General features: G+C 38.0%; 1 protein-coding gene across 5 annotated transcripts in view; it reads left to right on the forward strand.

The window, feature by feature from the left end:
- The window catches only part of PLEKHG1 (pleckstrin homology and RhoGEF domain containing G1), a 137,112-nt gene that overhangs the window by 33,574 nt on the left and 76,473 nt on the right, over window positions 1-27,065 (forward strand). For 3 of the 5 annotated variants that reach the window (XM_062641737.1, XM_062641736.1, XM_062641735.1), the window contains exon 2: window positions 6,041-6,115. The exons of 1 other annotated variant lie outside the window; for it this stretch is intronic. In XM_062641737.1, coding sequence (XP_062497721.1) covers window positions 6,067-6,115 — 49 coding nt within the window. In that variant the 5' untranslated portion in view covers window positions 6,041-6,066. Of the gene's footprint in view, window positions 1-5,650; window positions 6,116-27,065 lie in introns of those variants that run through there. One more of the 5 variants, XM_062641734.1, reaches the window with a different exon arrangement.

A 27,065-nucleotide genomic window follows, 5' to 3' on the forward strand; every position in this document is an offset into this window, starting at 1 on the left:
GAAGAGCTACAATTTAATGGTACTTGATATAAACTCTTCTAGTAAAGAAGATGTTGAACTGCATGTTCTTCTCTGTGCCTGAGGCATTTGTTTTCTTTTTAAATGAGTTTGTTTCAAATTCACTTTTTTTTTGGTAGCCCTAACTAGCACTTAACAGTAGAACTATTGTTACCTAAAAAATTAAATCAGAAAACAATGTCATGGTAACTCAATTAAAATATTTAATCTCTGTATTTATAAATTTCAGTAATGAAAACTATGCTCTTGGTTGGGTTTTGTGGAGTAACTAGGTGTAATACACTACAATGGTCTTATTGCTTAAATTGCTCTGAAAATGGTTTGTGTAGAATACACTTTCTTGTGGAGTAGCAGTTTTCTTTGAGTAGATGACAGCAGTATTTTGTGATATGATAGTTGTACTTAGCAGCTATGACTTGCTATGGCTGTACTCGTGCATTCTGTGCTGGGACTTGCCTCTAAGTCCCTAAATATCTTGCTACTTTTCCTGGTCTTCCTCGTTTTTCATCAGAGCACATGCCAGGCATGGTCTGTGCTGAGCCACAGTACTGGAGTCCATCTATTTTCTCAAGCTTAGATTCAAAAGAGAGTGTCTGAAGTGAGTGACCTACTGTGTGTGAGCAAAACACAATCTTTGATGGATTTTTTTTGTTTGTTTTTTTTTCTTGTTTGTGTGTGTGTGTTTTTAACTTTTGTGAAGGCCTGGGCGGGCTTCTGGGGGAAGCATGTACAAAGGCATGAGAGAAGTGATATCTGTGTATCTAATTTGAAAAATGCCTAGTGCTGTAGAAAAGAACTGTGGTTCCTTCTGATGGTAGGAAGTTTTGAAGTAAGCAAAAGGTTGATACAGTGGCTTAGCTGTCGGGTTGACCAAATCCAGACTTGAGCTGTAAGCAGGATGAGCAGGGTATCTGAACTCTAGATGGATTTATAGCTTCTGCTTGGCACGCTGGCCAGAAGTGAGAGGCAGTTTCTGCTGCAAGCACTATGTGCTGAGCCCTGTGTGGCACTGAGGAGCAGCTAGTGCCACCTGCGGGAGCCTTGCTGGAATGGGTGCTTTTGTACTCCAGATACGCATCATCATAGGAAAGTGCAGACAGGATTTCACAGCAGCACAGGAAAGGTGTTGGGTTGCTTTCTATCAGCTTTCTGCAGTACAGCGTGACTATATGCAATGTGGGGCTGACCTTGAGCAAAGTTGTGTGTATAGAAGAAGATATTTTCAAAGCTCCTGATTTACAGTTCATTTTTACAGAAAGAAAAATAACAGTGATTAATTAAACAGAGTAATTTCATACAACCTGCACTGAAACGACTTGAGTCTAAAAGCCATTGCTTGTTCTGAGTTCAGAAATTGCTGTGATCAACACAGAGTTAATGCATCAGAAGTAGATACGTGCATTTCACCAATTAAACCTAACATCTTTCTGCTTAGGCTTTGAATTTATGTCTCACAAAGGTATTTGGGGAGTGTCAGTCAAGGTTTTGATCCCTCTTCCTCCTCCCAGAAGACCCCGTGGGGAAGGTTTCCTCCTTGTTTCACTTGGCATGGTAGCAGCATATGTTGTTAAGCAAGGAATCGTGCAATGTGGTTGGACACTGACCAAATGTTGAGTACGTCTCATCTTTTCAAGAAGTTCATTCTATCCAAAGTTTGAAGGAGAAGATACCATGTCACATTCTCTCCTAGACCTCATATTATGTGTTGCTTTGTAAAAAATAAGCTGTCTTAACTTGCAGACTGAAACACAGTGATTAGCTGCTGAACTTGATCTTTTAGTGGGTTTGGAAAACTATGACCAAAGCCTTGGGATAGCACTGGGAATGGATTCAAAGCTTCTGGAGGGTCTGGAGGAGGGAGAAGATGTATGCATAGCAGTTAAACCACAGAGAAGCCAGACAGCTCATTCCTTATACTAGAACATTTGTGATGTTTTTCACATTCAAACACACTGAATTACAGTAAAGCAGAATGAAAATGACAAAGGCATTCTGTGATTTGGTCTTTGCTTCAGGGGGAAAAAGTTAGGTGTTTTTGGATTGCAGCTGCAATATGGATGATTAGTTCCAGAAACTAGGCAGAGGATGCTGTAGATTTCTGCTGGTTTGAAGAAGAAGGCAGGAGAGAGTGATGTTATTCTGACTTTCATCCATGGGGTAAACAATGTGCAAAGGAGGTTTTGCTCCTTCTTGTCATCAGAAGGTCTTGTTTGGACCTGCAGATCTCTTGGTGCAGTTGTGTCTAAGTGCCACTGTTACTGGCCTTTCTGTGGAAAAGAAGGTGCAAGGGTGACCTAGTTTGGGAAAATCAGCAAAATGTGTAGCATCTTAACAAAAAAAACAGCCACCATCACCACCAAAAATTAACCACCAAAATATATCCTAGATTTGGAAAATTTTGGTCTGTGTTGATGTGCAGGGTAAAAAAAAAAGCTGGGATGCTTTTGTAGGACTTTGAAGGAGAGGACTGTTAGAGAATGGAAGCTCATGCCCACATCCAGAGCTCTAAAGGAAGGGAATGCAAAAAGCCATTAGAATTCTGTGCAATTTTGAAGGAATAAATGTTAACTTGAAATAACACTTTAATCTTAAACAGATATTGCTATGTTACTTGGTATGGATGGGGGGTGGTGGTAAATAGGAGCAGGAATAAGTCTTGATGGCATACAGTGGTTTGTGTCCTCATATCTTCTTTCTGTCTGTTATTTAGAGTTTCTTTCAGTGTCAGTTCTTGGTTCATGTGAAAGAAGTGTGTTAGTGTTAGCATATAAACTTGCTTTTATGGTTTATGTGACCTGGGATCAAAGCTATTCTTGTGGGGTTCAGAGCAGCAATGCTTCTGCCCCAGAAGGGATTTTATAGGCAAACAAATGGCAAAACCTAGATCCGGGATGGATGTCCTTATTCTTTAACAAAGTTATATGCAGTATTTAACAGCCAAATGTCAAATCCTGGTCATGTTAATGTGTGTGGGAATTTTACTGTAGCCTTCCTTGGAGTCTGCAGTATGTCCTGCAACGTGGGGCATTCTAAGTGCTGGCTGTGAGTGGTTCTGCCTTCAGAAATGCAACATCCAATACTGTTCACCTGAGAAGTGTGTCCTTCTGTCCAGGGTGTGTATGGGCATCTAAGTGTCCTTGATTGTTTTCAAAATGTTTAATATTAAAACCCCTCCTAATATCCATTTACATGCCAGGCATTCTTACACACTTTTTTTTTTTTTTGAGAACTCATCTAAATATTGTTTAAAAACAAACCAGCAGATGGCTTTACTGTTAACAGCACAGTGTGTAATGTGGAACTTCAGGGCTACAGTTGCTTTATATGTATTGATTTGTATGCAGAAAGCACCGACTCCTTTATATCTCAAAAGCTGCATTTAAAAATGAAATGCAATATTTTAAAGGAACATGTGTGTTTATTGTGGATAAAGTGGCCACAGCAGAACCTTCATATTGATGCTGATTGCTCCTCTGGAAAATGGGAAAGAAATACAGTGTCAGTCTAAGGCACTGTATTTGAAAAGTTTCTGAAAACATCCAACCAACTTTCTAAAGTATGATTACTCCCAGCTATTTGGAACAGATGCAGACTGAGGGCCAGGGATTTGACACAAAGAAGGAGGTTCAGGTTAGATTTCAGTTAGTGATTGTCATTGTTCAACATAAATACATAGTTGAATTCCATAGTTACAGCTGTAAACAATCCTATGATGAACAAAAGTTTCTTTCAAGCTGCTTTATGCTTTTTTAGAGTACAGCAATACATTGCTGAGAGAACAAAAATGACACAGAAGTCTTCAATTAAAATTTTTCTATAAAACTTTAAAATTCAAAATTATGATTCTTCAATTAATAGTTATTTTGAATAATTGGAAACCCTTAATATTTTCTTTGTCAAGTACAGTTAACTTAGGAGACAAGGACTATATATGTCTGTGAAATTCAGGTAATCCATATTTTTCCTGAGCAAGCTTTTTTAAAGTACCTTTTTGTCTTTGATGTGCTATAAGTTCAAATGTTTTCATGTTTGAATGTTGAATGAATTCAACCGTACCATGCTATTAATTTAGTTCCTGTGTTTAAAGGAACTGAGATCTTATTTTTTCATAATGTTAAAGCTGATCTGGAATTTTTAGCAGCTCAGGATTTTAAAGGCAAACCAATCTACTAAAAGGAACAAAAAATTTCTTGAACTAGGACCTCCCAGTATGCCTGTTTGGGTGGCCGTGGCTAATTACGGCCTGTGAAAATGCATGGTCATACATCTGAACGTTTTTGGTTACTGTTAAAGACTTTTGCTTAATTGAGAAATGTAAACAGTATGGCTGTGTTTATTCATAAATTATGAATGCATATGTATTTCAAGTTGGCTTACTGGGGTGTTCTGTGAAAAAGTGGTCAGAGGAGTAAGCAACGGTTAGCAGCATTGAGTGATGAATTCAGAAATACGAAGGGACTATGGGAATAGCTATGCCTAAGATGCAGAGACAAAGCTGTATCAATAACTGTATTGCAAAAGTAATTGGAAGGGTCTAACAGGACTGTTTTTATAAGGTACTGTAAATTGCGCCTTATACAGAAACTTATACCTTATTTCAAGGTTGATCTTGAAATTTTAGGTAGTAGTATCACAAATTTTGCACTAAGATTGTTTTGCTGGATGGAGATTATTTATACAGAAAGCAAGCTAGATTTTTTTTATTTATTTTTTTTTTACATCTTACCAGTGAATTAATAGCTACATGATGCTTCTCTGATGGATTTTACATGAGTCCTGATTGGCTGTACTACAGAGAGAGGGAGATTTACCTTCCCAGTGTGATGAATAATATTTGTTGGAGATTTCCTTCCTAGATTAGAACTAGGAAATTTATAAATAAATAAATAAAGGAACGCTAAACTTTGAATTGTTTTTTAAGTACTTCAAAACTTGGTATGTTAAAGAAATGAAGAGCTCTATATTTCCTTTCTTTAGATCTTTCTTCCTTCCACTAGCTTTGTTATAACTCTCAGAGAAGAAAAGCAAACCGAATCTTATGAGAATTAAGTTTATCAGGGTTACATGAAAAGAAATCTTCATTAGTTGGTGATATGACTAGGAGTGATAATAGGCTTTTTTATTTAAAAAAGTGCTTTTTTTTTTTTAGTTGTTTAGCATATTCTGCAATTATTAGCAACAATGTGGAACTGATTTGCGTTTATGAGAGAGATGGGGAGAAGCATACTCTTTAGATTTTAAAATATATGTGCTTCCATGTTTTTTAAAGAAGTCACTGAAGATACTAGTCAGTGATGATAACTGGACCTCAGCTTTCAGGTATAATTTTTAAAATTGACAATGCTACAGGAAAATGTTGAAGGCTCTGTACGGGTGTTGTCATCTTTACACCTCATTGAACTGCTCTGGTACTATTAATCCTCCGTGCAATTTAGAAAAAGCTAGGAAACAGCAACACATTTCACAGACTGATTCTTTCATTACTGAAAACCATTACAGAGAATGGCGTTTCTAGATAGTGTTCTGAAGATGCGCTGTACTAAGCACAGAGGCTTTTTAATGCAGAGCTTCTTAAATTGGTAAATCTGCAAAGCCATTAGTGGGACAGTAGTCTTTCAGTTGCTTAGGGTTATCCAAATGAATTCTTGGAACAGATTGCTTCTGTAGCTGTGGAAATTCTGAATCTGTTCAAGAAATATCCTGGTTCGTGTGCAGCAATTGAATGATCCAATTTACCTTTTCATTATTAAAAATGCCAAGGTCATTTAACACCCATTTGAATCCTGCTAAGTTTTGTGCTGGGGATGATAGGTTATGCTCCATAGAGAGGGCTGAGCATGGGCACTCTGTTAATGGTGTTGCAGTTAATCTCTAGGAAGTTTTGTTTGTGTACCTTACATGCAAACATGGAAATGATGAAGACGGAAAATCCATACTTGTGGGGGTCACGGGCCAGGGGAATTGTCCTACTGAAATGTACTGGTTTTGATGGAGAACATTTTCTTTGCTTTGGGTCCATTAGGTTTTCCTAACCCGGTGTCTGCAGAGATGCCAGATAAAACTCCAGGTGGTACAGAACCCAACCCCAGAAGTGAAGGTTAGTAGTTTTCTTTCTTTCCTTATTTATTTTTTTTCTTTTTTTTTTTTTTTTTGGTTTACTAATTATTGAAGTAAAGAAGCATTGTGAATTTTGTGAAGGATTTTTCAAGTCTGAATTACTTTTATGTGTGCATGTTCATCTAAATATCAGGGACTTATTTTTGTGTAACCTTTCCTTCCCTCCCTAGTCGATCATTCATGATATTACTAAAGTATATAATGAGGGAGGAGAACCAGTGAGCTGCTAGGATTTCAGCTTCACAGAAGATGTTTGTCCTCTTTTGATAAAGAGATCTTGTTGACTGAGGCCAGTTTTTTCATAAGGGATACATAGGTCTCACGGAGCCGAAGTGGACATTTAAGATGTGGGATGATTGACACAAGGAGGATTTAATATGTATGATTTTCACTAAAATAGGTGGAGTTATTAAATACTCAGTCTTTATGAAAATCAGACCATTTTTTTGTTCTCAAGGTCCATTAACTTTAAATTAGTACATCTAAAAGTTTGGTACTTCTTTTCAAGGAAAATCTTTTGTCTAAAAACTATTGTAATCCTGCTAATTTCAGTCCTTCCTTAGAATCACTGCTGCATGTTTCATTAAAATATTTTCTACAGATTTGATTTGCTGTTTCATGTGATGGTTGTGAGGTGTTTCTGACAGTTTTGTGGCAAAACTTGCAGTAATTGTTGTATATGCTTTCTTTCTAGACCATTGCCATCCTCACATAAGGGCTGTATTCAAATGTCGGTTTTAGTTTGAAAGAAGGTTGCAGCTCAGGCTGGTTTATACTGCTTTCTCTCTAAACCTAAAGATATGCATCTCAAAATCTAGTTTTAAGTATTCTTGTTGCATTTGAACCTAAATTTTTATATTTGAAAGGTGAGGAATATGTTTCTCTGCTGTTATTGATGCACTTTTTCAAGTTATTATTGAAACATTTCTTTCCATGTAAAAGGTATTAAGCCATGCTTAACTGCAAAAGGCCTTACTATCAGTTTCTTTTTTAAATTTCCTGTGAAGCCTAATGCACTATGAAGAGACTAACCACAAGAGGAGAAGCAGTTACAGCTAGTTGTTCAAAGGTCGAGTCCTCTCTGATTCACATGTTGTGTGCCCCTTTTATATATAAATTCTTATGCTGAAAGCACTGTGATAAAGCTGTTAGAACCAAAGCCTGCATTTGTACCGTGAGTTAGGATATGGAACAAATTGTCCTGCTCATTCTGGTTGCTTCTCTGAAAGTAAGCCTGCCCTTGGTATTAATGAAGTTTAAATGTGTTATAATGGTACTGATTCTATATGGAATTTCTTTTCTGGGTGTGCAACAGTGGCAGGTACCGCCACATCTCAGCTCTCTACCCTCTGAGAGGATTTCTGGTAAATTAAGCAAAGCACAAGGATAATATAAAACTTTCACATCAAATCTGGAGAAAACTCATTCTGTCTGTGAAAGGCAACTTTATTTTCTCTTACTGCATTTTGATTTACCACATAAGCAACTTCCAGTAAGCAAGTTGTAGGGTTTTCTTTGGCTTCACGTTAGGAGTTAGAGTGGGTAAGACTTGTGATAGCATAGATATGTAGATGGGCTGAGAGCAGGGGTCTTGGGTAAGGAAGGGGAGAAAATCAAAAGAATCCTGCAGAGCATCTAATGATGGAGTCACTGACAGCATCATGTGGCCATCAAACAAAGATTGATTCTCATCATACTGGTAATCAGAGATTGATGTCTGTGAAGTGGGATAGGTGAGGACTGAAAGCAAGTGTGTGCATCTGTTAGACACTGGGAAGACCATAGTCTTTGAGGTTAGGACATCCCAGGTTATAGTTTCCAATCATTATCCTGTTAGCTCCATCCCCAAATTAGAAGGCTGAAACTGGACACAGGAGTGCTCCTGTCAAAATACAGGAGAGGGAAGCTGGGAGCTCTTTGTTTCATTTAATTTTTGGAAGACTCATGAAGCCTTCAGTGTCTCTGTTTCTGTAAATGTGGTTTCATTTCACCGGAACTGCCAACAGGTAAAAAACATTCCAAAAACATTTTTGCAATTAAGCAGAGATCTAGAAGCTGCCCTGAGGATCTTTTTCAGTACCTTCAAAGATTTTGTGCTTTTCAGTACCTTCTGATGTCTGTCTAATCAATCAGATGCATAATATAGTGTCCTGCGTATTGTCAAGGAAAGCTAAGACTGGAAAACGCTCAGACACCAAATTAGGATGTAGTGTTTAGGGACACCACAATTAAAAATCTTCTCTGTGTACGCTTTGCTGTACTAATTCCCTCAAAACAGAAGAGATTTCTGTGACTTGAAATTTTCCATATACACAAAACACATGATTGTCTGAGTCATAAAGAAACTACTCATGTAAGGTTGCGTAACTGTTTATGTATTCTCTCACACATACAATATACACATATATAGTAATGTGTATAGACTTATATATAGCCTTAAACCATGAGATCCTAAGGGAACTGTTCCCATGGGTGGCATGGTGAGTGCTTATCTCCTGGGATTTGCAATTCCAGGGTTCCCAAGGTAGTGCGGCAAGGATGTGGCTGGGCCTTCTCTGGCACGCTGAGCTTTTTGGAAATAGTTCAACTTCTCCACATCATTTCTGTTTCCAGATATTACTGATTTTCCCATCTCTCCCTAACCTTATACCTCAGGTTTTTGATTCAGGTATGAGGAAAATATATAAACTACTCAGCTGTGGAAATGAGCTTTGTAGGTTTTGAGGTGCAACAGGCAATTTCAGTGAAACTTGTTGTAGCGCATTGGTTTTCTTGATGCTCTGTTTTGTAAGCTGCTAGCATAAGAAAAAACTGAATAAATTGCTACCAACTTGAAACACTTGTTTCTAGATTGTAGTAATGCATCTTTAGGTGCTTAGATGGTTCACTAGTGATGCTGATAAAGTAAAAAACACATACAACAAAATAAAACTAATTAAAATTATAAGCTAATGCTGAGTCTTCATTTTCAGATTACAGTTATTATTCTGTTGTGATAAGAGTTTATGAAGGTCTTCAAGCAGTTGATATAAAAAAGTGCTTTAACAGATGAAATGTTTAATAAAGCAAAACTTGGTTTAACCTGGATGCTTTGTTTTTAATCACTCTTCTGGAATAAATTCTTAGATGTTAAAAAAAAAAGGTGAAATAATGAATAAAAATGAATCTTCACTTAGAGACCTGCTTTTAAATCCTGATGAAGATGTTCTATTGAAGACAAAACATGATACTAGTGTGTGCTGATGATACTAAATCATTAGTGCAGGAAGTTAGAACTTTGAGGGGTTTTGTTACTTTATTCTTGTAAATACTCTTACTTTCAAAGAATGTTATGATAACTGTTACTAAAAAGACTCGTCAGGCATATGCCAGGGGTTGCTCTAGCACTGACTTATAAACTTTCATAGTCTTTGATCACATGCATCTCTATTTACTTCGTGTTTATACAATTTACTAGAATGTAGAAACATTTCACTGGTGTGACTGAGTCAGAATTAAGAACTGAGTGTTTCATTTCTCATGCTTAAAATATCACTGCTACTTGCATGCATAAATGTTTATGTGAACTTTCTTCATTTTTCCAGATGTCTTATTGCTGCTTGTAATATTTCCAGAGAAATATTCTTGCTATCATTTGTTAGTCGTTGGTTTTTGTTTGGCTGTTGTTGTTTTGTTTTTTTTTTAAGAAAAATGTGTGTTGGTTACAAATTTCTAACAATTAACTTTTCATGTTTATAAGGGTCAAGTTGGGTTGAGCAAAGTGTCGGCAAGGTAACTGATTACCTGGAAACTTTTCAAAAGTCAGTGTTGCTTTAACCTGGCAGTTAAACCCCTCCCTGCCCCTCACCCACTGACCCACTGTTCCATATACTTGAGTTCAGCCATGAAGCACACAGAAGCAGACAATTGAGAAATGAGTTTCCTGTAATTAAGTTACTGTAACTTAGTCCTTGACTCAAGGGTCTCCAGTGAGCGGGCAGAGTATCTGCTTTTCTGCCACCTCTTCTGTCAAACTTTTTAGAGTCAACAGTTCCACTTATAAATATTGTTTCTTGCTTTGTGCTGTAGGAGGAAAACCCAGATTTAGTTGTGCAAAGGTGGAGTGTGTGTGCATCACATGTGAAAAATATTTTTCAAGAAGCTTGTGTAGCTATCGAGGAGGGGTAGACATTAAAACAAAAAAAAAACAACCAACACAGCCCCTACCACTATCCACTTATAACTGTTTCTTAACTGTTTTCCTAAGGCAAAGCTATTATATTCTATTTACAATGGATACATTTGGAACAATGTGCTATGTCAATACCAGGAAGTGGATTGAGTGTATTTCTGTTTTAGCTTGCAAAGGAATTAACATTTGTTCTGCTTATGTTTGCTGAAAGGTCACTCTTAAACTTCTAGTCTAGTATATAAAAACCACTGGAAATTGGTCTGACAGGAGTACCCCACCTACTGCATAAATTCCTCCTTTCACTTGCAAAGAGGATGCTGTGGTTCACAGCAACTGCTTGTGCTGGTATCTGGAGCTAGGCAGTTGTTCATTTGCAAAAACTTAGGTAAATAATTGTAAAATTTTCATTATGAATTAACTCTTTTTTGATGCTTAGGAAAGGTTTGACAATACTGAATGGTTTTCATAAAAAGCAAGTGCTTCATCCTGTGGAGAGGTGATTAATTTTTTGTTGTGATCCCTTTGACCAGCTGTTCATAAAACAGCTGGGCTTACTTCCAAAGAAACCAGATGATGTCTGCCTTGGAACACATTTGGAAGGCTGCCACTCAGTTTTTTGGGGTATCAGTCAAATACTTTTATGCAAAATGCTTAGAAAAGCTATATGGGTGTGGGAACCTTTATTAGGTCTTTCCAGTCAGCTTGACTGGTTGTTTTCCTGTGCCTTAAGAAGTAGCAATTTTTTAAGAGAAAGATGTGAGGAAATTAAACTCTCCCAGGCTCTTATTCCTTTCCCCCTTCCCCTCCATCTTCTTTCCTTAAGCAAGAGCCATGACTTCCCCCAGCTGGATCCATCCTTACTGGCTTTGTGGTTCACACTTGCATGATGAAAGAAACAAATGTTACACCTGGACTTTATAAATAGCCGCTGACAAATCCCATTGGGCAACATCTTATGTCATTGTAAAATATCCTATAGTAACAGCAGTGTATTTCCTTGCATTGTGTACTTGATGGCACAAGTGGGAGTCTGCCAGCTGTTACTGTTGTTGTTCGTGGTAACTCATTTAGTTTAACTCCTATGACTTACGTTTGTGTGCTATTTCTGCCGTAATATGCAACACTGCATAAGAAAAACAAGCAAAAAGAAGCCATGTAAATCTGTATACTGCCTAATCAGATTTCTACCTCCAAATTTTGCTAAGACTGATTTTTTTTTTTTTCATGACAGGGCTACCAGGGTATGGTCATTGAGGTTAGTAAACTGATGCCATCAGCACAGTGCTTGGGGCTTTCAGTGGGCATTCAGCAATGTACCATCTTGTGCTATCTTTATGGAGAAAGTTGTTACACTTTATTATTACTACACCTCTTTTAAAGAAATGGAAAAGCAGATGGAATATGAAGCATCTTTTCTAAAGCTTTTTCAGATCTTAAGTGCACATGAAGTCCCAGATAACTATGGTAATAGTGCACTCGTAGGCTTAATGGTACATAACTGCGCTGAAATGGGCACAAAAACATTTGTGTGCTGGAGGATGGTGATTGTATATTTCATCTACTTGCTGCTGTTCTTTGGAACTAGTTTATTTTAGCTTGCTCCATTCACTGTTTCGTGCAGCTTCTTGCTGCCTAACTGAAGACAAGAGATGTCTGGAACAAGCAGTGTATACCAACTATACTATTTTGTGGACAAGAACTTGTGGCTGTCAGGTAACACTGGATGGGTGAGAGCCATAGAATCATATAATAGTTAGGGTTGGAAAGGACCTTAAGGTCATCTAGTTCCAACCCCCCTGCCATGGCAGGGACACCTCACACTAAACCATGTCGCCCAAGGCTCTGTTCAACTTGGCTTTGAACACTTCCAGGGATCGAGCATTCATAACTCCCCTGGGCAACCCATTCCAGTGCCTCACCACCCTTACAGTAAAGAACTTTATCCTTGTATCTAACCCTGCTATATCTTCTCCTGTTTAAGTTTAAACCCATTCCCCCTTTTCCTGTCACTACAGTCCCTAATGAAGAGTCCATCCCCAGCATCCTTATAGACCCCCTTCAGATACTGGAAGGCTGCTATGAGGTCTCCATGCAGCCTTCTCTTCTCCAGGCTGAACAGCCCCAACTTTCTCAGCCTATCTTCATACGGGAGGTGCTCCAGTCCCCTGATCATCCTTGTGGCCCTTCTCTGGACTTGTTCCAACAGTTCCATGTCCTTTTCATGCTGAGGACACCAGAACTGCACGCAGTGCTCCAGGTGAGGTCTCACAAGAGCAGAGCAGAGGGGCAGGATCACCTCCTCCGACCTGCTGGTCATGCTCCTTTTGATGCAGCCCAGGATATGGTTGGCTTTCTGGGCTGCGAGCACACACTGAAGCCAGCTCATGTTCATTTTCTCATCAACCAACACCCTCAAGTCCTTTTCCGCAGGGCTGCTCTGAATCTTTTCTCTGCCCAACCTGTAGCTGTGCCTGGGATTGCTCCAACCCAGGTGTAGGACCTTGCACTTGGCATGGTTAAACTTCATGAGGTTGGCATCAGCCCACCTCACAAGTGTGTCAAGGTCCCTCTGGATGGCATTCCTTCCCTCCAGGGTATCAACTGAACCACACAGCTTGGTGTCATCGGCGAACTTGCTGAGGGTGCACTCAATCCCACTGTGCATGTCATTGACAAAGATTGATTCTGTAATTCTAGATTCTATGATCTACAGTCAGTATAAAAGGTCTTGTCTATTTCTGCAGAAGGTGGTAGACACTGTGGATTTCCCTGACAAAGGATATTGTGAATGTAAAAAATTCACATGAGTTGAAGGGAAGACCAGGGAAGCTTCCAGAAGGCAGCTCCAAATGAATGAGCCACTGCAAACCAAGGAAATCTCTTACACAGAAAATGTTTGGAAGCTAGAAGAATGCTGGGGAAAAATATAGTACATGATTGCTATGTCCCCTCTGTCACCATTAATGAAATCTTCCTGTGCTAGGTTATTTTTTCTTTCTTAATATTCATAATCTCATTTTCTAGCAGCTTTTAATCCCTCCCCCCCCCCAATCATATCTTCAGGAAGGAGGAAGTGTCTGTATAAAGACGATACAAAATTTTTAAACCTAGTGTTTATAGAAGAAGATGGTGAAGCCAAAGCAGATTTGAAATCTGATTGGAAATTGATGAAAAGCAAAATGGAAAGGTGATGAAATTGGATATTCTGTTTCTGACTCTTCACTAACTTGTTGCCCTCTCTGTGAAAACTGAGAGGTTGGCACATCTTTCTTTGAAACACTGGTTGTAGACTGTCATAACGCAGAATGACTCTTGTCATAACTCTTGAGAAATCTGGGCTAGCTCCAGTCAACCAGTATTAGCAACAGCTAAAGCAACCACTGTGCCATGCAAATACAGTGAAGCAGTATTTGCACAGCACTTGCTTTGCTGCAACCAGACTGTTTTCAGCTCCTGTATTCTGCAGTGCAGCTCATATTCCCTGGTAGTATACTGATGCAATAAATCACAACATTGAATCTATCTGCATTTTTCCTGACAGTATTTTGATGAACTGTGTTAGTCCCTAGGCCGTGATGGTTGGGTCCCACTGTCTGTGTTGCCAATAGGCTGTTAATTGGATGGGCTTTAAACTTCCTCAGCTCAGTGGAGTGAAGAGGAAGAGGTGGTAGTAGTTCCCTTGATCTAGGGCAGTGAAAGGTAGACTGTTCTGGACATTGTGAAATGTTTGAGTACTGTAGAGCATGCTCTCCATCAGAAGTGAAGATGCAACTGCTGTAAAGTAATGGTGGTTCAGTCATTGATTACAAAGGCTGGGCTATTAACAGGTAGAATAACTTGTTCTTCAAATACCAAGCACTTTCCCTGGTGTCCTGGCTGGCTGGTATCCCACTGGAGATTAGTGTTCCAGTCATCTGCAAGTCGTAGAAAGCTTATGTGGCCTGAGCTGCTTAATCTTGAGGTTTGGAAAGCTATGGATTAGTTTTGGTTTGGTTTTTAATTTTATATTGATGATCGCATTTCTAAAGAATTATTTTTGCTCTTCTGTTTCAATGGTAATTCATTCTTAGTTCTCAAACAATTAAGAAGTGTAGCACTTGAGTTTGATGCACTTTTTTGCTTTTGTATAAATAAATTGTACACAATACAAAATTATGTGTATAATGATTTGTAAATAATGTGCACATATGAAATAACCAATTATGAGTAGTACAGAGTGGGGAGACTAAATGTGCCTTGCATGAAGCAATCAAATGGATGTGTTCTTATGAGAATCAGCTAGTTTCTTTAAAGCACTTCTGAATGCTGAGGGTCTAATTTATTTCTAAATTGGTGTTCAAAGTTGAGAGAAATCTAACCAATTCAAGCATTCCTGTTGCTTGTTGAAGCAAAGAAACAAGTGTTGTACTAATTATCTGTGTGTTCTAGTGTAAATATTCCTCTCAGTTGGATGCTATTAAGAACTGGTTGAAAATCCCCTCTCTTAACTGTGAGCTTTTTTAAAAAATTGATTACCTTTAAGCTGCAAACTTTAATTCGACATTAGCCTGACTTAAAGCTGAGCTTGCTTATCTGAAGTAAAGTATCACCAGTGCAATTTTTAACTATACAGTTCTCAACTTTATCACATTCACATAAGAAATAACCCACAGAGCTTGAAAGTAGAACAGTGATGCCGTTAACGAGTTCCCAGTGCCTGCATTACTGATTGGAACAAAAATTTTAGTGGTCTGTTTGCTGTGCTTGAAACTGTCAGTGGAGGCAGAGGGCAGCTTCGATGGAGCCTAAATGATGCATGGTGAAGCAAGACAGGGAGCAAGCACCCAGTACTCCCCTGCCTCCCCAGCTCCTGCCCCAGCATTCTTCTAATGATGGCTTCTTCTTAGTGCTCCATGTTGGGATTGGAGAAGAGAATGTTTCCCTTCATGGTGGGTGTCCATCAGGATGAATAAACACATCTAATTCATTACTTTGAGCTTAGCCATGTATATAAAACACTTGAAAGAAAATGATTGATTGAGTGCTCCTTCATAAATAGCATTTTTTATTTTTGTATTATGCTTAGCATCTGTCTCACTTATCATCTCGGAAATGTGCTGCTGATCCTAAAGAAGCTGTTGCAGGTTTAAATTCTCTTTTCCTGTTTAAAAATAATTTGAGCACTATAATAATACTTGGAGAAGACTCTGGCCTTAGGATATATTCTGACATCTGTAATACTGCAATTTTAGCTGTATTCACCTGGAGTGAAAACACAGAAGTACTATTCCGGGATTACAAATGTTAGCAGTATAGTTTACTTCTGTTCTTCCTAGGTTGGGAATGATAGCCATTGCTTCTCTTGAGTTTTTGTTTTGATCTTTTTTTAATGTGAAGATTTTGTCACCAAACAGAACTACTATGTGTTAAATTACTGTTCTGCAGTACTTGGAATATCCTAAAAAGATGCACTTATCATGAAAATTGTCATGTTAGGAATCTTGATTTAAAGTAGTTTCCTTTGCCAGTTTCTTCAAGGGTTTGGGGCGTGGAATTTTTTGTCTTTTTTTTTCTTGTTTGTTTTTTTTTTTCACTATCATATATTCGGGGTTTTACTGCTCCGTATATTGTTGCGTGGAAACACCAACAGTGGCTGCTGACAGCACACAGGGTTAATATACAGAAAGTGAGCAAAAGTAACAGTTAATCTTTTTGTCAGTGTTAATACTGGATTTTATTTACACTACCAGGTTGCAAAATACATTTCAGTTCTGCAAAGTCAATACTTTCTTAAATGTAAATCGGCTTTCATCCCAAAACCTGTGCTTTCCCCCACTTTTGAAATTTTGTCCATATTTTATCTTGCTACTTTGTTCAAGTGACGTGCCAGAAATCTGTTTTCAGATTCATTGATATTTCCCTCCTCCCAAGCCATATTTCTTCCAAAACAACTTAAAGGACATAGAAGTATAAGATGCAAAAATTGATTACTTACTAACAGTTAAAGTGAGCTACAACTCTTAAGATAAATTAGATTGTCAAGGTTACATTCTTTCATCTTGGGCTGGCCACAGCCTTAAAACCAAGAGATCCCAGGCGATAAAACTAAAGATGCAACTACTTTTTGCCCTCTGAGTTGCCAAGACAGCATAGGTACCTCCCAGTTATTTACCACTTGACTCTGAAGAACCTAGCTAGCAAATAGTTACAGTTTTATACACATACAGATATATATAGTTAGCAAAACCAAGCCTATTGTATTATCACTTAAGAGTTGTAGCGTTTGTGTGATTGTTACTCTTTTCTGTCTTTTAGTGGCTTTGATTATATGTCTAGCAGTGATTTCAGACTATGCCACTGACATAAGAAGTGGGCTGAAAGGCCTTGATATATCCTAAATTTAGAGAGGTTAATACAGAGGAAAGCTTAGTTGTTAAGTTTTGCTTTTCTAATTGGCTCCCCATAGTTTAATTTAGCTTTTAAAAAAAGGGGGGAATTGCTGCTTGCTAATAAACCAGAAGGGGAGCTAGCTTTAATGTTTTATGAGCAATAAAATATTAATAGAAACTTTCTATGTGTTTTAGTGCAATATGTTGAACGACTGAAGTCAGATTCTTGAAGAGTCAGCAAAGCTGAGGAGAGCAAGAGGTGAAGGGGGGAGAAGATGGGAGGCTGCATCTATTGCACCCTATCCAGGTCCATTAGCAATGCAGGCAGGAAAGCCTCACAGAAGTTGGATTTAGCATACAGTAGGCTTTTATTCTTTAAATTAAAGCCAAATTATGTTCTGGTAACCACTTTAGTCAGAGCATGCAGTAAAACTGATTGTGCAGTTTAAGACATTAAAAGTTACCAAATTCTTTGAATGTAGTAGCTGTTAGCTGTGGGTTTTGTGGAACACGGCTTAATATAAATTCTATTACACACATCTTGGCAGTGGTCCCCACAACACGTATTTTATAGAGTAATTGAAAGTGGACACAATTTCCAGGTGCACTATATGGTTTCTTCCTATATGCACACAATGTAGTCTTTGCTTCAGATGATGGAAGCACTAAGAAATTAAGGTGGTAAGAGGTTGAATATAACCTCTCTCCTAGCAAGTCTGGACTTTCCTGCTTGAGAAAAGCCAGGCAGTCCAAGTTATTTGGATTCTGTTATGTCTAGTTTCTGTAAAGATAGTTAAGAATCACATGCTTCCTCTCAGCATCTATGTTTGTGAAGAAGGATGGTTATCAGTTTATATATTTGTACTTTTCACTGTTTAAAAAATTCATGATGGTGGTTAAATCTTATCTCATGAGAGGGTGTATCTTTCACAGTGGAAAACAATATTTGAAGAATCAAGTTATGCATGAGGTTCATTGTTATGGAATTTTGCCTGTTGTCTGGCCAGGAGATGGTTCTGTCTGGTTATGTCCAAAGCAAGCCACTGTTTCTAAAGATGGGATATCCTCTCTTGAATGTTTTCTTTAATTAAATATACAGTTTGTAGGCAACAGAAAATCCTTTAGAAAGCTATGACTCTGCTATGATTCTCCCAGAAAGAAAATGGCTGCATTTCAAAGTTTGTTCCCAGTTAGGATCCCTAACCAGTGAGACAGTGTTAGATCCCAGGCCTAGGAGCTCTGTAGTCATTTCAAATGAAAGACAGAGTGTGCCTTCTTTGGCCTGTAAGAATAGATATGTATAAACAGATTTTTAGTGGTTTTGTGTTTTTCTTTTTCCTCTTCTGTCTTACATCCTTTGTATTTTTTATTTTCTCCAGTAAAGTAGTAGTAAAATAAATTATTTTTATTTAGAGACTGTCTGATGTTTCTGGAACTCATAGGCTCCCCACTTTCTAAAATGTGGCAGTATTAAATAGAGGTGCTGGCACTTGAGGATGAACTTGAAGGTGAACCAAAGTTTCCCTACTTAACCTGACCACATAAACATTTTGTGACCTGCTAAAACAGGCAAAGTACTTACAGACTTCTTCCACTGATAACTGCTAGCTAGAAAATCCTTCCACATGACAGTAAGATTCTTCTTGAGTGTGAAGTCTGCCATGAACTTGTTGCTTCTCTCCTCAGAATTATTTATAAAGAATGTCCTAATTTCCTTATGAAACTGCAGTTGTAGTTAAAGGTAACTGTTTCGTTCTGCTGTTTGTCATCCCCTCTCGTAAGAAAAAAACATCACAGCCACATCTTTTTGTGTGCCTGGAACCCACTTCTCCAGACTGTGGTGTTAACAGAATGCTGTGCTATAGGCCTGGAAGGAGGTGGGCTTTTGGAAGTTATGGAGTAATGGGTGGGTGCAAGCAGCTATGTGGTTGAGTTGTGCTGCAGGACTGAGGTTTTAGGTTGCATTTTGAAATGATAATTTTGGGATATAAAATATAATTATTTGGCTGGTTGCATATTTCTTGTTAGTGTTGGGCTTTTAATGAAGTGGTCAGAAATATTTTAAGTGTTTCGTAAGAGAACCGCAGAAGGAGTATGATGGCTTTTGAACAGGTCTTGTGTTTATGCCTAATGTTTTCTAACAATGGAGTTTGTCTGTTGGTAAGAGTTGGCAATGTGAAAGTGTTCTGAGAGTACTGATTTTCTGGCCTATACCCAAAACTAAAAAGGTTCATGATGATATGACAAGCTTCATTTGGTTTGGAAAAGCAGCAGTGGGAACTCACAGTGCATCCTTCAGGGCGGTGTGTGCTTCTGGGGAAAATTGCTGCATACACTGCTTCCAGAAACTTGTTATGTTGAGTCTAGCTTTCTCACTGAGAGCAGTTGTTTCTAAATACAGCTGTGCCTCTGCGATCTTTTACTGTGACTTCAACTTTGGTAATATATATGGATGCTGTGCATTTATCACAAACCGCAACTTGCCTGGCTGGAATCCACGTTATTAATACAGCTCCAGTCCATTTTGTGGCACATCTTTCAGGCAGATGGAGAAATGTGGATATGATTCAGACAATGACTTTGGAGTGATTTTGTGCTCCAAATCAAACTGTCCCAGCACGTTGCTGTGCCATGCGCTATGCTAAGCTGTCCTGGCCAGGGAAAGGAATGGTTCCAGCCTATCAGAGCCAGTTTCAGCCCCAGCTGGGCTCATGTAACCAGGGCATGGGAGACCAAACCCACCAGAATTACCACGCATGTTTAAGTGTTGAGCCCCCCTTTTTGAGAACACACTGTAGATGGTGGTTTTGTTTGGGTGACAGGTAAATTCTTCTGCCTGTGCTCTCCTTGTTTGATTGCTTTAGATTTTTAAGTTTAATTATTATTTTGTTTTAACCCCGAGCCCTCCTGGGGAGGATCTGACTCAGTTTTTTCCATTCTCTTGGTGTTTAAGAATGTGCTTTTTAGAAATGATTTTTTTTGTGTGTGTGTGTGTGTGTTTTTTTCTTTGTATTTTTCACTTCTCTTCCTCTTTAGGGATGCTTAGCCTATATTTAGATTTTCATGTTTTTGAAAGACAGCTGTAAGGTGGCTTCTGTAGGTCCCTTCCTTGAGAAGTGGGGAAATCAAAGTTTTTCTGAGAGTAAAAATCAGTGTACAAGCTTTTCAAGTTCATAAATTTAAAAGCTGCGAAATTACTGCTGTGACTGAAGTATATGATACCCAGACTGAGACTTGCATTTGTCTGTGGTGGGAAAATGTCACTGTATTGTTGTCACTTCTAAATATGAAAACATAACTGCCTTTTATAATATTGTCAAAGTTTATAAGCATATTTACTTTACAGCTACTTTTATAAGCTACCCACACCCTTCTCTGCATGCGAATAAAAGAGCTGGAAAGGCCACACTGATAATGTCATACCAGGAAATCTTTAATGTAATATACAGAGGGGAGGGAGGGAGGAGACTTGAGGGGATGGGTCAAATCATACTGAAGGTAATGTATGGTGGAAAAATACACTGCTTTTACTTCTATGCTTTTTTCTTTTAAGTTTAAAGAAACATTATTTAAATGCTTACTATTAAAGGCATAATTTGTTGCTTTGACCTAAGACAACAGATGTGTTTGTAATTAGAGATATACAAGGAGACTCCTTGATTCCATGTTTGAGCCTTTATAATTCTTCTAGAATTGAATGTGAATTAAAAAAGTGGGAGTAGAGCTTAAAATCTCACAAAACCCCTGAATCTTGCAGAGCTGAAAATACTGCCTGTTGACCAGACTAGATCCCGCTTAATTTTTTTCTGCCAAGTTAGACATTCTGTCAAGTTTCCTCAAGTCTGGATCTATTCAAGCACTGCATTTGGCAGACTTAGTTTGTTACTAAGTAAAGATACATGAAAATTCCAGTTCAAACATTTCAGCCTATAGCTGTTTTTACAGTCTGTCAAGAAGCACAACTAATTGATATTTCGCTGTATACATATGGTATTTTTCTTACAGTATGTTATGTATCTGAAAGTAGGTTTTCCACTTGAATATCAAGTTCTGCTACTATGTATTTCCTATAAGACACTTTATAACATGTAAGGTTTTACAGAATATGTGTTCTTTCTACTCCACAATGTACAGTAACATTTGGTAAGTCATTAACAAAAGGTTGTCACCGTTTTTCTACCTTTTTTCCAACCAGCATCTGTCTGGTCTTGGATTCAAAGCGTTTAATCTGACTTTAATGCAGTCTCTCCCTGAAGGGGTGACATCCTCATTTCTTAACTTTAATTTTATGAAGATCTACAAGACCATTACATATGAGACATTCTGTATCTGAACAGGATCGTTTGAATTGATACTTTTATCCCTTATATAAAGCTAAAACGTAAGATGATAAAAGTAAAACTAATAAAAACTGTATGGTTTGTTTATAAAAGTTAATTGGTCTTTCTTCCAAATCCAGGACTATATTTTGTTGTCTACAGCAGTAATTCTGCCTGTCAATACGAGTATTACCTGTTGGATCTGGAGCATGGGGATAAAAGTGGAGATTTTTGGTTTTAAACAAGTTCTGATTTAGCTGAGGAAAATATGTGGATATCCTGATGGAAAGAGTAAATACTACATCTCTGCCATTGGAGAGGTCAGTAGAAATTTCTGAAGCCTGTAAGGACTGCAGTAGGTGTTCAAGCCCATCCCCTGCATGATGATGGGGTCTTTGGAAGTTGAATAACCTGAACTGCAAAGGTTTTGTTTCTGGTATATCGTACTTAGAGATTTAGTCTTTAAAGCAAGAACTTATGTTGGGGAATGAACCATGACAAAGAGATTTTATCCCTAATTATGCCATCAGTTCAGTCCTGTTTCTAGACTGAACATGTCTGTGCATTTAGATTCCAACATTAAACTTTTGTTTGAAGAAATGGCTGTCACCCTTACTGAATAGATCAAGCTTCTTTGGTCTGTTGGTATAATGTAGGGTTTCTGACAGTAAATTATTCTCATGTGTAATTTTGTAGTTCTTATGATTTTTTTTTTGTATCCTTCCTGAAATATAAGTGCCAGGACTGGATTGTATTTGAATTATGCACCTCTTCTTATTTGTCTAGGAGTAGTCATTGTTTCTTTTCTCCCACTTGGTTAAAATGCTGAGGATTATTAGTAAAAAGGGAAAACTTGCCTCCTAACAATTTAGAATTAAACAGCACATGCAGAAACTTCGTGAGATTAAATATTTGTGTTCCTAAAATAACTAGAAAGGCTTTATAAGAAAGGCGATCTCATTAATAGATTACACAGTGTTACACTTAGGCACCCAAGTAAGTCAAAAGTGGATTTTCTTTCTCTGTTTCTCACAAGAAAACCACTTGGAACAGCCTATTCTGTCCTTGTAATTGATGCAGATGTCAGGAATTCTTTTCTGCTGACATGGAATAAAGGCTAATCCAGGTCAGTCAGTACCTTGTAATTAATGCACATTCTTTTTTCTTTTTCACCCCTCTTTATTTTTTTTTCTTTCTTTCTTTCTTTCTCCTCTTAGATGAGAAAAAGGAAACAATCTCTTGTTTAAAGCTCTGAGCTGGTCCAAAGTGATTCTAAAGGTTTTGAATGGAATGTAAGTTACAGAGTAAAACCGATAAATAACAGAGCCCTTTTTACAGAAAAGGTTTAAATCCAAAGGGTTTTTTTTAGGGTTCCCCACCTCTCCTATCCCCTCCTTGGCAGTTTGCAGACAAACAATATCTTGCATTACTATATAACAGCTATCTCGGGGTGTTTGAAAGGTTAAGGGGAAAAGAAGATAAAAGCTACTTTGAGCTTACTTTGTTACCTTGAACTTTGAAGGCTGTTGAATATAGCAGTCATTTGTGATCACAGGTCTTTTAGCAGCTGTATAATCGAAAATTATAAATGTCCAGATAGGAAATGACCCAATAATTAGAGGAAACAGTACTGAACCTCATGACTTAAAGTCACTTTCATTCTTAAATCGCACAGTTGTAACTGTTAGACTTTGTCCTGTGATCTTTTCTCAGTACCTTGGCAGAGTACTTAAAAACCCTGATAACCCAGATTGGCTGAGAGTTAGAAAAGAGAGGATTCAGTGTTTCTGCCTTGCTTTTTGTAGTTCCCCACCTAAGAAATGCCTCCTGGCTGAGAGGTTTTGCTTCAGTAGACTGGGAGGAGGAGAGAGACTGATGTCTGTCCTTTATCTAGATGTCTACCTTTCTTTCTTTGTATATATTGTATTGCAGGTATTAATAACAGTGCAAGAGATGGCCCTTGCATGGTTTTGTATACATGCCACTGAAAACAAAGTTTGAAATGAGCTCAGATTTTTTAAGTTGAAAGGGTTTCAGAAAATCTATGGCCTACAAATACATATTTAGTTTCTTTGTGTAACACAGCCCTGATTTTTATGTTTTGTGGGGTTTTTTCTTTTTTTTTTTTGTGTCTTTTATTTTGGGCTATTTTTTGTGGTTTTTTTTTTTTCATTCTGTTCTTGCTTTTGCAAGAGCACCACTTCTGTAGTGTTGAATAGTTACTTTGTTTTCTAAGTAACTAAGTGTATATGTGTATATATATACACATAGTATTAGCTGCTTCTTAAAGTACTCAAGTGTGGGTTTGCATATTATGTCTATTAACCTTGTGCTTATGACTTAATAATCAAAATAATATGTTAAAATAATGGCTTATAAATGTACTTGTTGGCTCAGTCCTAATTATGACTTCTGTTGCTGGAAGTTTTCTTGTCATCTCTTCAGATTCTCCCAGGAGATTATTCTTGATAAAATGCCAAGATTACTCCTTATTGATATCGGATACTGAAAACAGTTTAGTGTTAATAAATGTTGAAATATGCAGGGATTTACTGGCTTTATTTACCACTGTGGTAAATATACAGATATACAGGTTTTGGTTAAAAGTTCTAAGGACACTATGTGAAACTCTGATTTTCTCCTTTAAAGTGTCCCTTTCAAAGGACTAATACGTGGCGAACACACACAGGAAGGAGCTGTTTATGGTCTATTTTGGGTCACACTTGGTGGGCCTATAGTCAGTTCAGGTCCCTGCAGCCAACGTTTCTGAACTCATTGACTCCTTACCAAGCCCTAACCTCCAAATTAATGGGTGGAAACAGTCTTATGTCTTAATCACCCACAGGGTGGTTAAGCAATTGGTAAGACATTTGAAAATGGTCACCTACATATGCGTATACAGACGGTGTTCTATTTGCAGTCTTATTTAGGTGATTTTCCTAAGACTGCATAGAGGACTGTGAAGGTGCTTTGTGTGGAGCAATGAAAGTTTTCTGGTGTGCATCTGCTTAAGTTTGGGGGAGGGAGTGGGTAGGGGACTGCTTAAAATTTGGTATAGAGCTTACATGATCGCATATGGTATTTCTCTCCTCATGTATTCGGTAACAAACTCCAGTAGCTCAGCTGAATCTTGCAGAGGTACCATCATGGGCAAGGAGACATCTGAGCTGGTACCAAATCACAGCCCTGGCACGCAGGAGGCTCATGTGCTGGTTTGGGAACACAAATGCTACTGCCACCTTCTTGTGTGACCTTGGCACATTGCTTAATATCACTGTGCTCTGTCCTCATATCTACCGGATAATTGTGACTGATATCACAGAGCAGTCTTCTGAAGTTCATTCAGTGTCTTTTATTTCATGTCAAGATGTTATAGCAATATTTTGTGTTTAAATGAGATGTGGGAATGGAATGTCCAGAAAACTTACATGTACTGTAGATGCCTTTGCTAAAAAAAAAAAAAAAAAAAGAAAAAGATTTGAAATGCCACCAGTAAGTTGTGCTGTTGATAGCAGCTATTTTAGTGTTGTTATAGAGAAAATACAATTTTAAAGTGCTATTGTAACCGAAATCAGCATACTTGAACTTGGTACTTCAAAGTTCTTGGAACAAGGCATTTAAACAAGTGTTTAACTTAAAATGAATGAAAGATTCATCAATTTAGAGAGGCTGACATGCTCATGGCTAAGTCCTTGTGTTACAATTCCTCAATTCCTACCTTACAGGAGAAGACGTGGATGGGACTTTGAGCAAGCTGGTCTAGTGGAAGGTGTCCCTGCCTGTGGCAGAAGGGTTAGAAACAGGTGATCTATAAGGTCCCTTATAACCAGCCATGCTATGATTCTATGATTTCATGGTACAGCTAAGTACATTTATCATTAGTATAAGAAGGAACAGTCTTCTCTGTAGTTATGTATTTACCTACCTCTGCTTGCTCTAACCCAGCATGCAAACCATGATGTTTCAGGAGCAAGACTAGTAGGAAAGTAATTTTCTTTTTGTTTTTGTGTGTGTTGTTTGCCCTGTTTTTTTTTGTATCTGAACTATTTAGCCCTCCCTGTGTCAATTTACAATGGAGCCTTGCTGTTAATCACCCATGTTGGTTATGAATATTTTGCAGGGCAAATCATACTTTGTGGATTTGCTCAACTTTGTGCAATGTAGAGGCTAAATTCAAGATGAATGCAGCATGTAGTAAGCTGCTCTGCTTCATGCATGCTGAAGAAGTGACTGTTGCTCATTTCCCCTCTTCTGTGTTAACTCTGTGTTAATGAAATAATGGCATTTATGGACTCGGGCAATAAAAACATACTTTGCCCCTGAAGTAAATGGGGCCTGTTTCTCTTCCAGCCAGGGCAATATGATACTTTTAATGCCAAGTTGGGAAAGGATGTAAATGATAGCTTTACACAGAGAAACAGGCAAAGCTTGCAGAGGGAAAGTGCCGTTTTCGTTGGCTGCAGGACGAGTCTTTGAAATCTGTCTCTGTTTATTTCCTTGCCTGTAAGACGTAAACAAGTCCTTGCCTAAGGAACCTGATAGGAACTTGATTGTGTTCTAGGCAACTCATAGGGAAGAATTTAACTTGTCATTTTAGGGGAATTTCCTCTTCCACGGTTAGTACTTAATGATATTTCGCTCTGTCCATCACCCTTCTCTGTTCTAAACGTTCCAGATCTTACCCTGAGGCATTAAAGAAGCTGTTGTTTCTTTACAAATATCTTTACAAAGTAGTAACTATTCACTGTTGTAAGGCTCTTTAATGCCTACTGCTGGTATTACAGGAGATGGTTGGTTGCAGCGGGACAAAGGTAAGTTCTGAGTAGGACATAAAACTGAGGCTAGGTGGCTGGGTCTTTTTCAGGTAAAGCTTCACTCACGCTGTAAGACAGTGAGTTTGTCAAAACGCTATCAGTTTTGGTTGAGAGATTAAATTACAATGACAGCTACTTTGATTATGGATTTACAAAATATAGTATTCTGTTCTATACAAATATAATCTTTAAAAATATTTTTACAATGGTAGTTGCACACTCGGCTTCTCAATCCCTCACAGGTCTCTTCCACTTGCATTAAAGGGAAATATCACTGTGGTGCTAGAATTCAAGAGGATCTGCTGTACTGCAGACTGCAATTCAAAATGGAAAGCATAAAGCATACAGTCTAAAAAAAAAAAAAAAACAAAACAAAAAACTATAATTTCAGTATCCCGAGCAGGAGAAAAGCAGCTGTCATTTTGTTGACAGATTAAACTGTCCAATTCTGGAGAAGTCAATGTGCAAATACACACCAAGGACTAAAAAAAGAAATATTTTCTGGGGTCTCCTCTGAAACTACATTTCTAAAGGGTGGAAGAAAGGAGACTCTGCTCTTCCTTTAAGGATTGGGAAATGATGTAGAGAAATGGATTTACCTGTAAAATACACCATAAATATGTGGCCTTTCCAGAAGTAAGTGCTGCTTGTTGAAGCCCTGGGATTATATTTACCAATGATTTGGTGTAATTATTTGATTGCGTTTAGAATGCAGTGCCCAGACTAGGTTATTCTTTATGCAATGATAATTAAATAAAGCCCGTGGCTGTGATCTGTACTCTCTAAATCCCTATTCTATTTGAAGCAGAGCAAACAGGAGCTCTGAATTTAAGGTGTATTCTTGGTGGATTTTTTTTTTAACAATGTTTGCTCAGTGGTTGGTATAATCCTGTTTAAAAGTTTTTTTTTGCTTACTCAAGCATGTTCTGTCTGGCTACCATTGTTTCATCTCTCATTCATAACTGAGTAACTTAATGCTGAAGTCAAACAAGTTTGAGTTTCAAACCGAGACAAGGTTTTTTTTTGTCATTCCATTTTCATTTGACTTCTTGCAAACAGGTAGTGCTTTTGTTGGCTGTTCTGCAGCTAGCAGTCTCATTGAATGCATTTGAAACCAATTTTTGTGCAAAGTAAACATTCTGTGGTTAAATGGCTTAATTAGCTCAGGTGCCTTTACTGCTAGTATATACCTCCTTATCTTGAAAATAGTATCCACCAGCTAATCCTTTATTTATGTTGAGCTTTGGAATTTCCCTTG

Source organism: Pezoporus occidentalis, unplaced genomic scaffold (genome assembly GCF_034315485.1).
Source record: "Pezoporus occidentalis ecotype Australia unplaced genomic scaffold, CSIRO_AGI_Poc_V1 ctg7, whole genome shotgun sequence".
Classification (NCBI taxonomy): domain Eukaryota; kingdom Metazoa; phylum Chordata; class Aves; order Psittaciformes; family Psittacidae; genus Pezoporus; species Pezoporus occidentalis.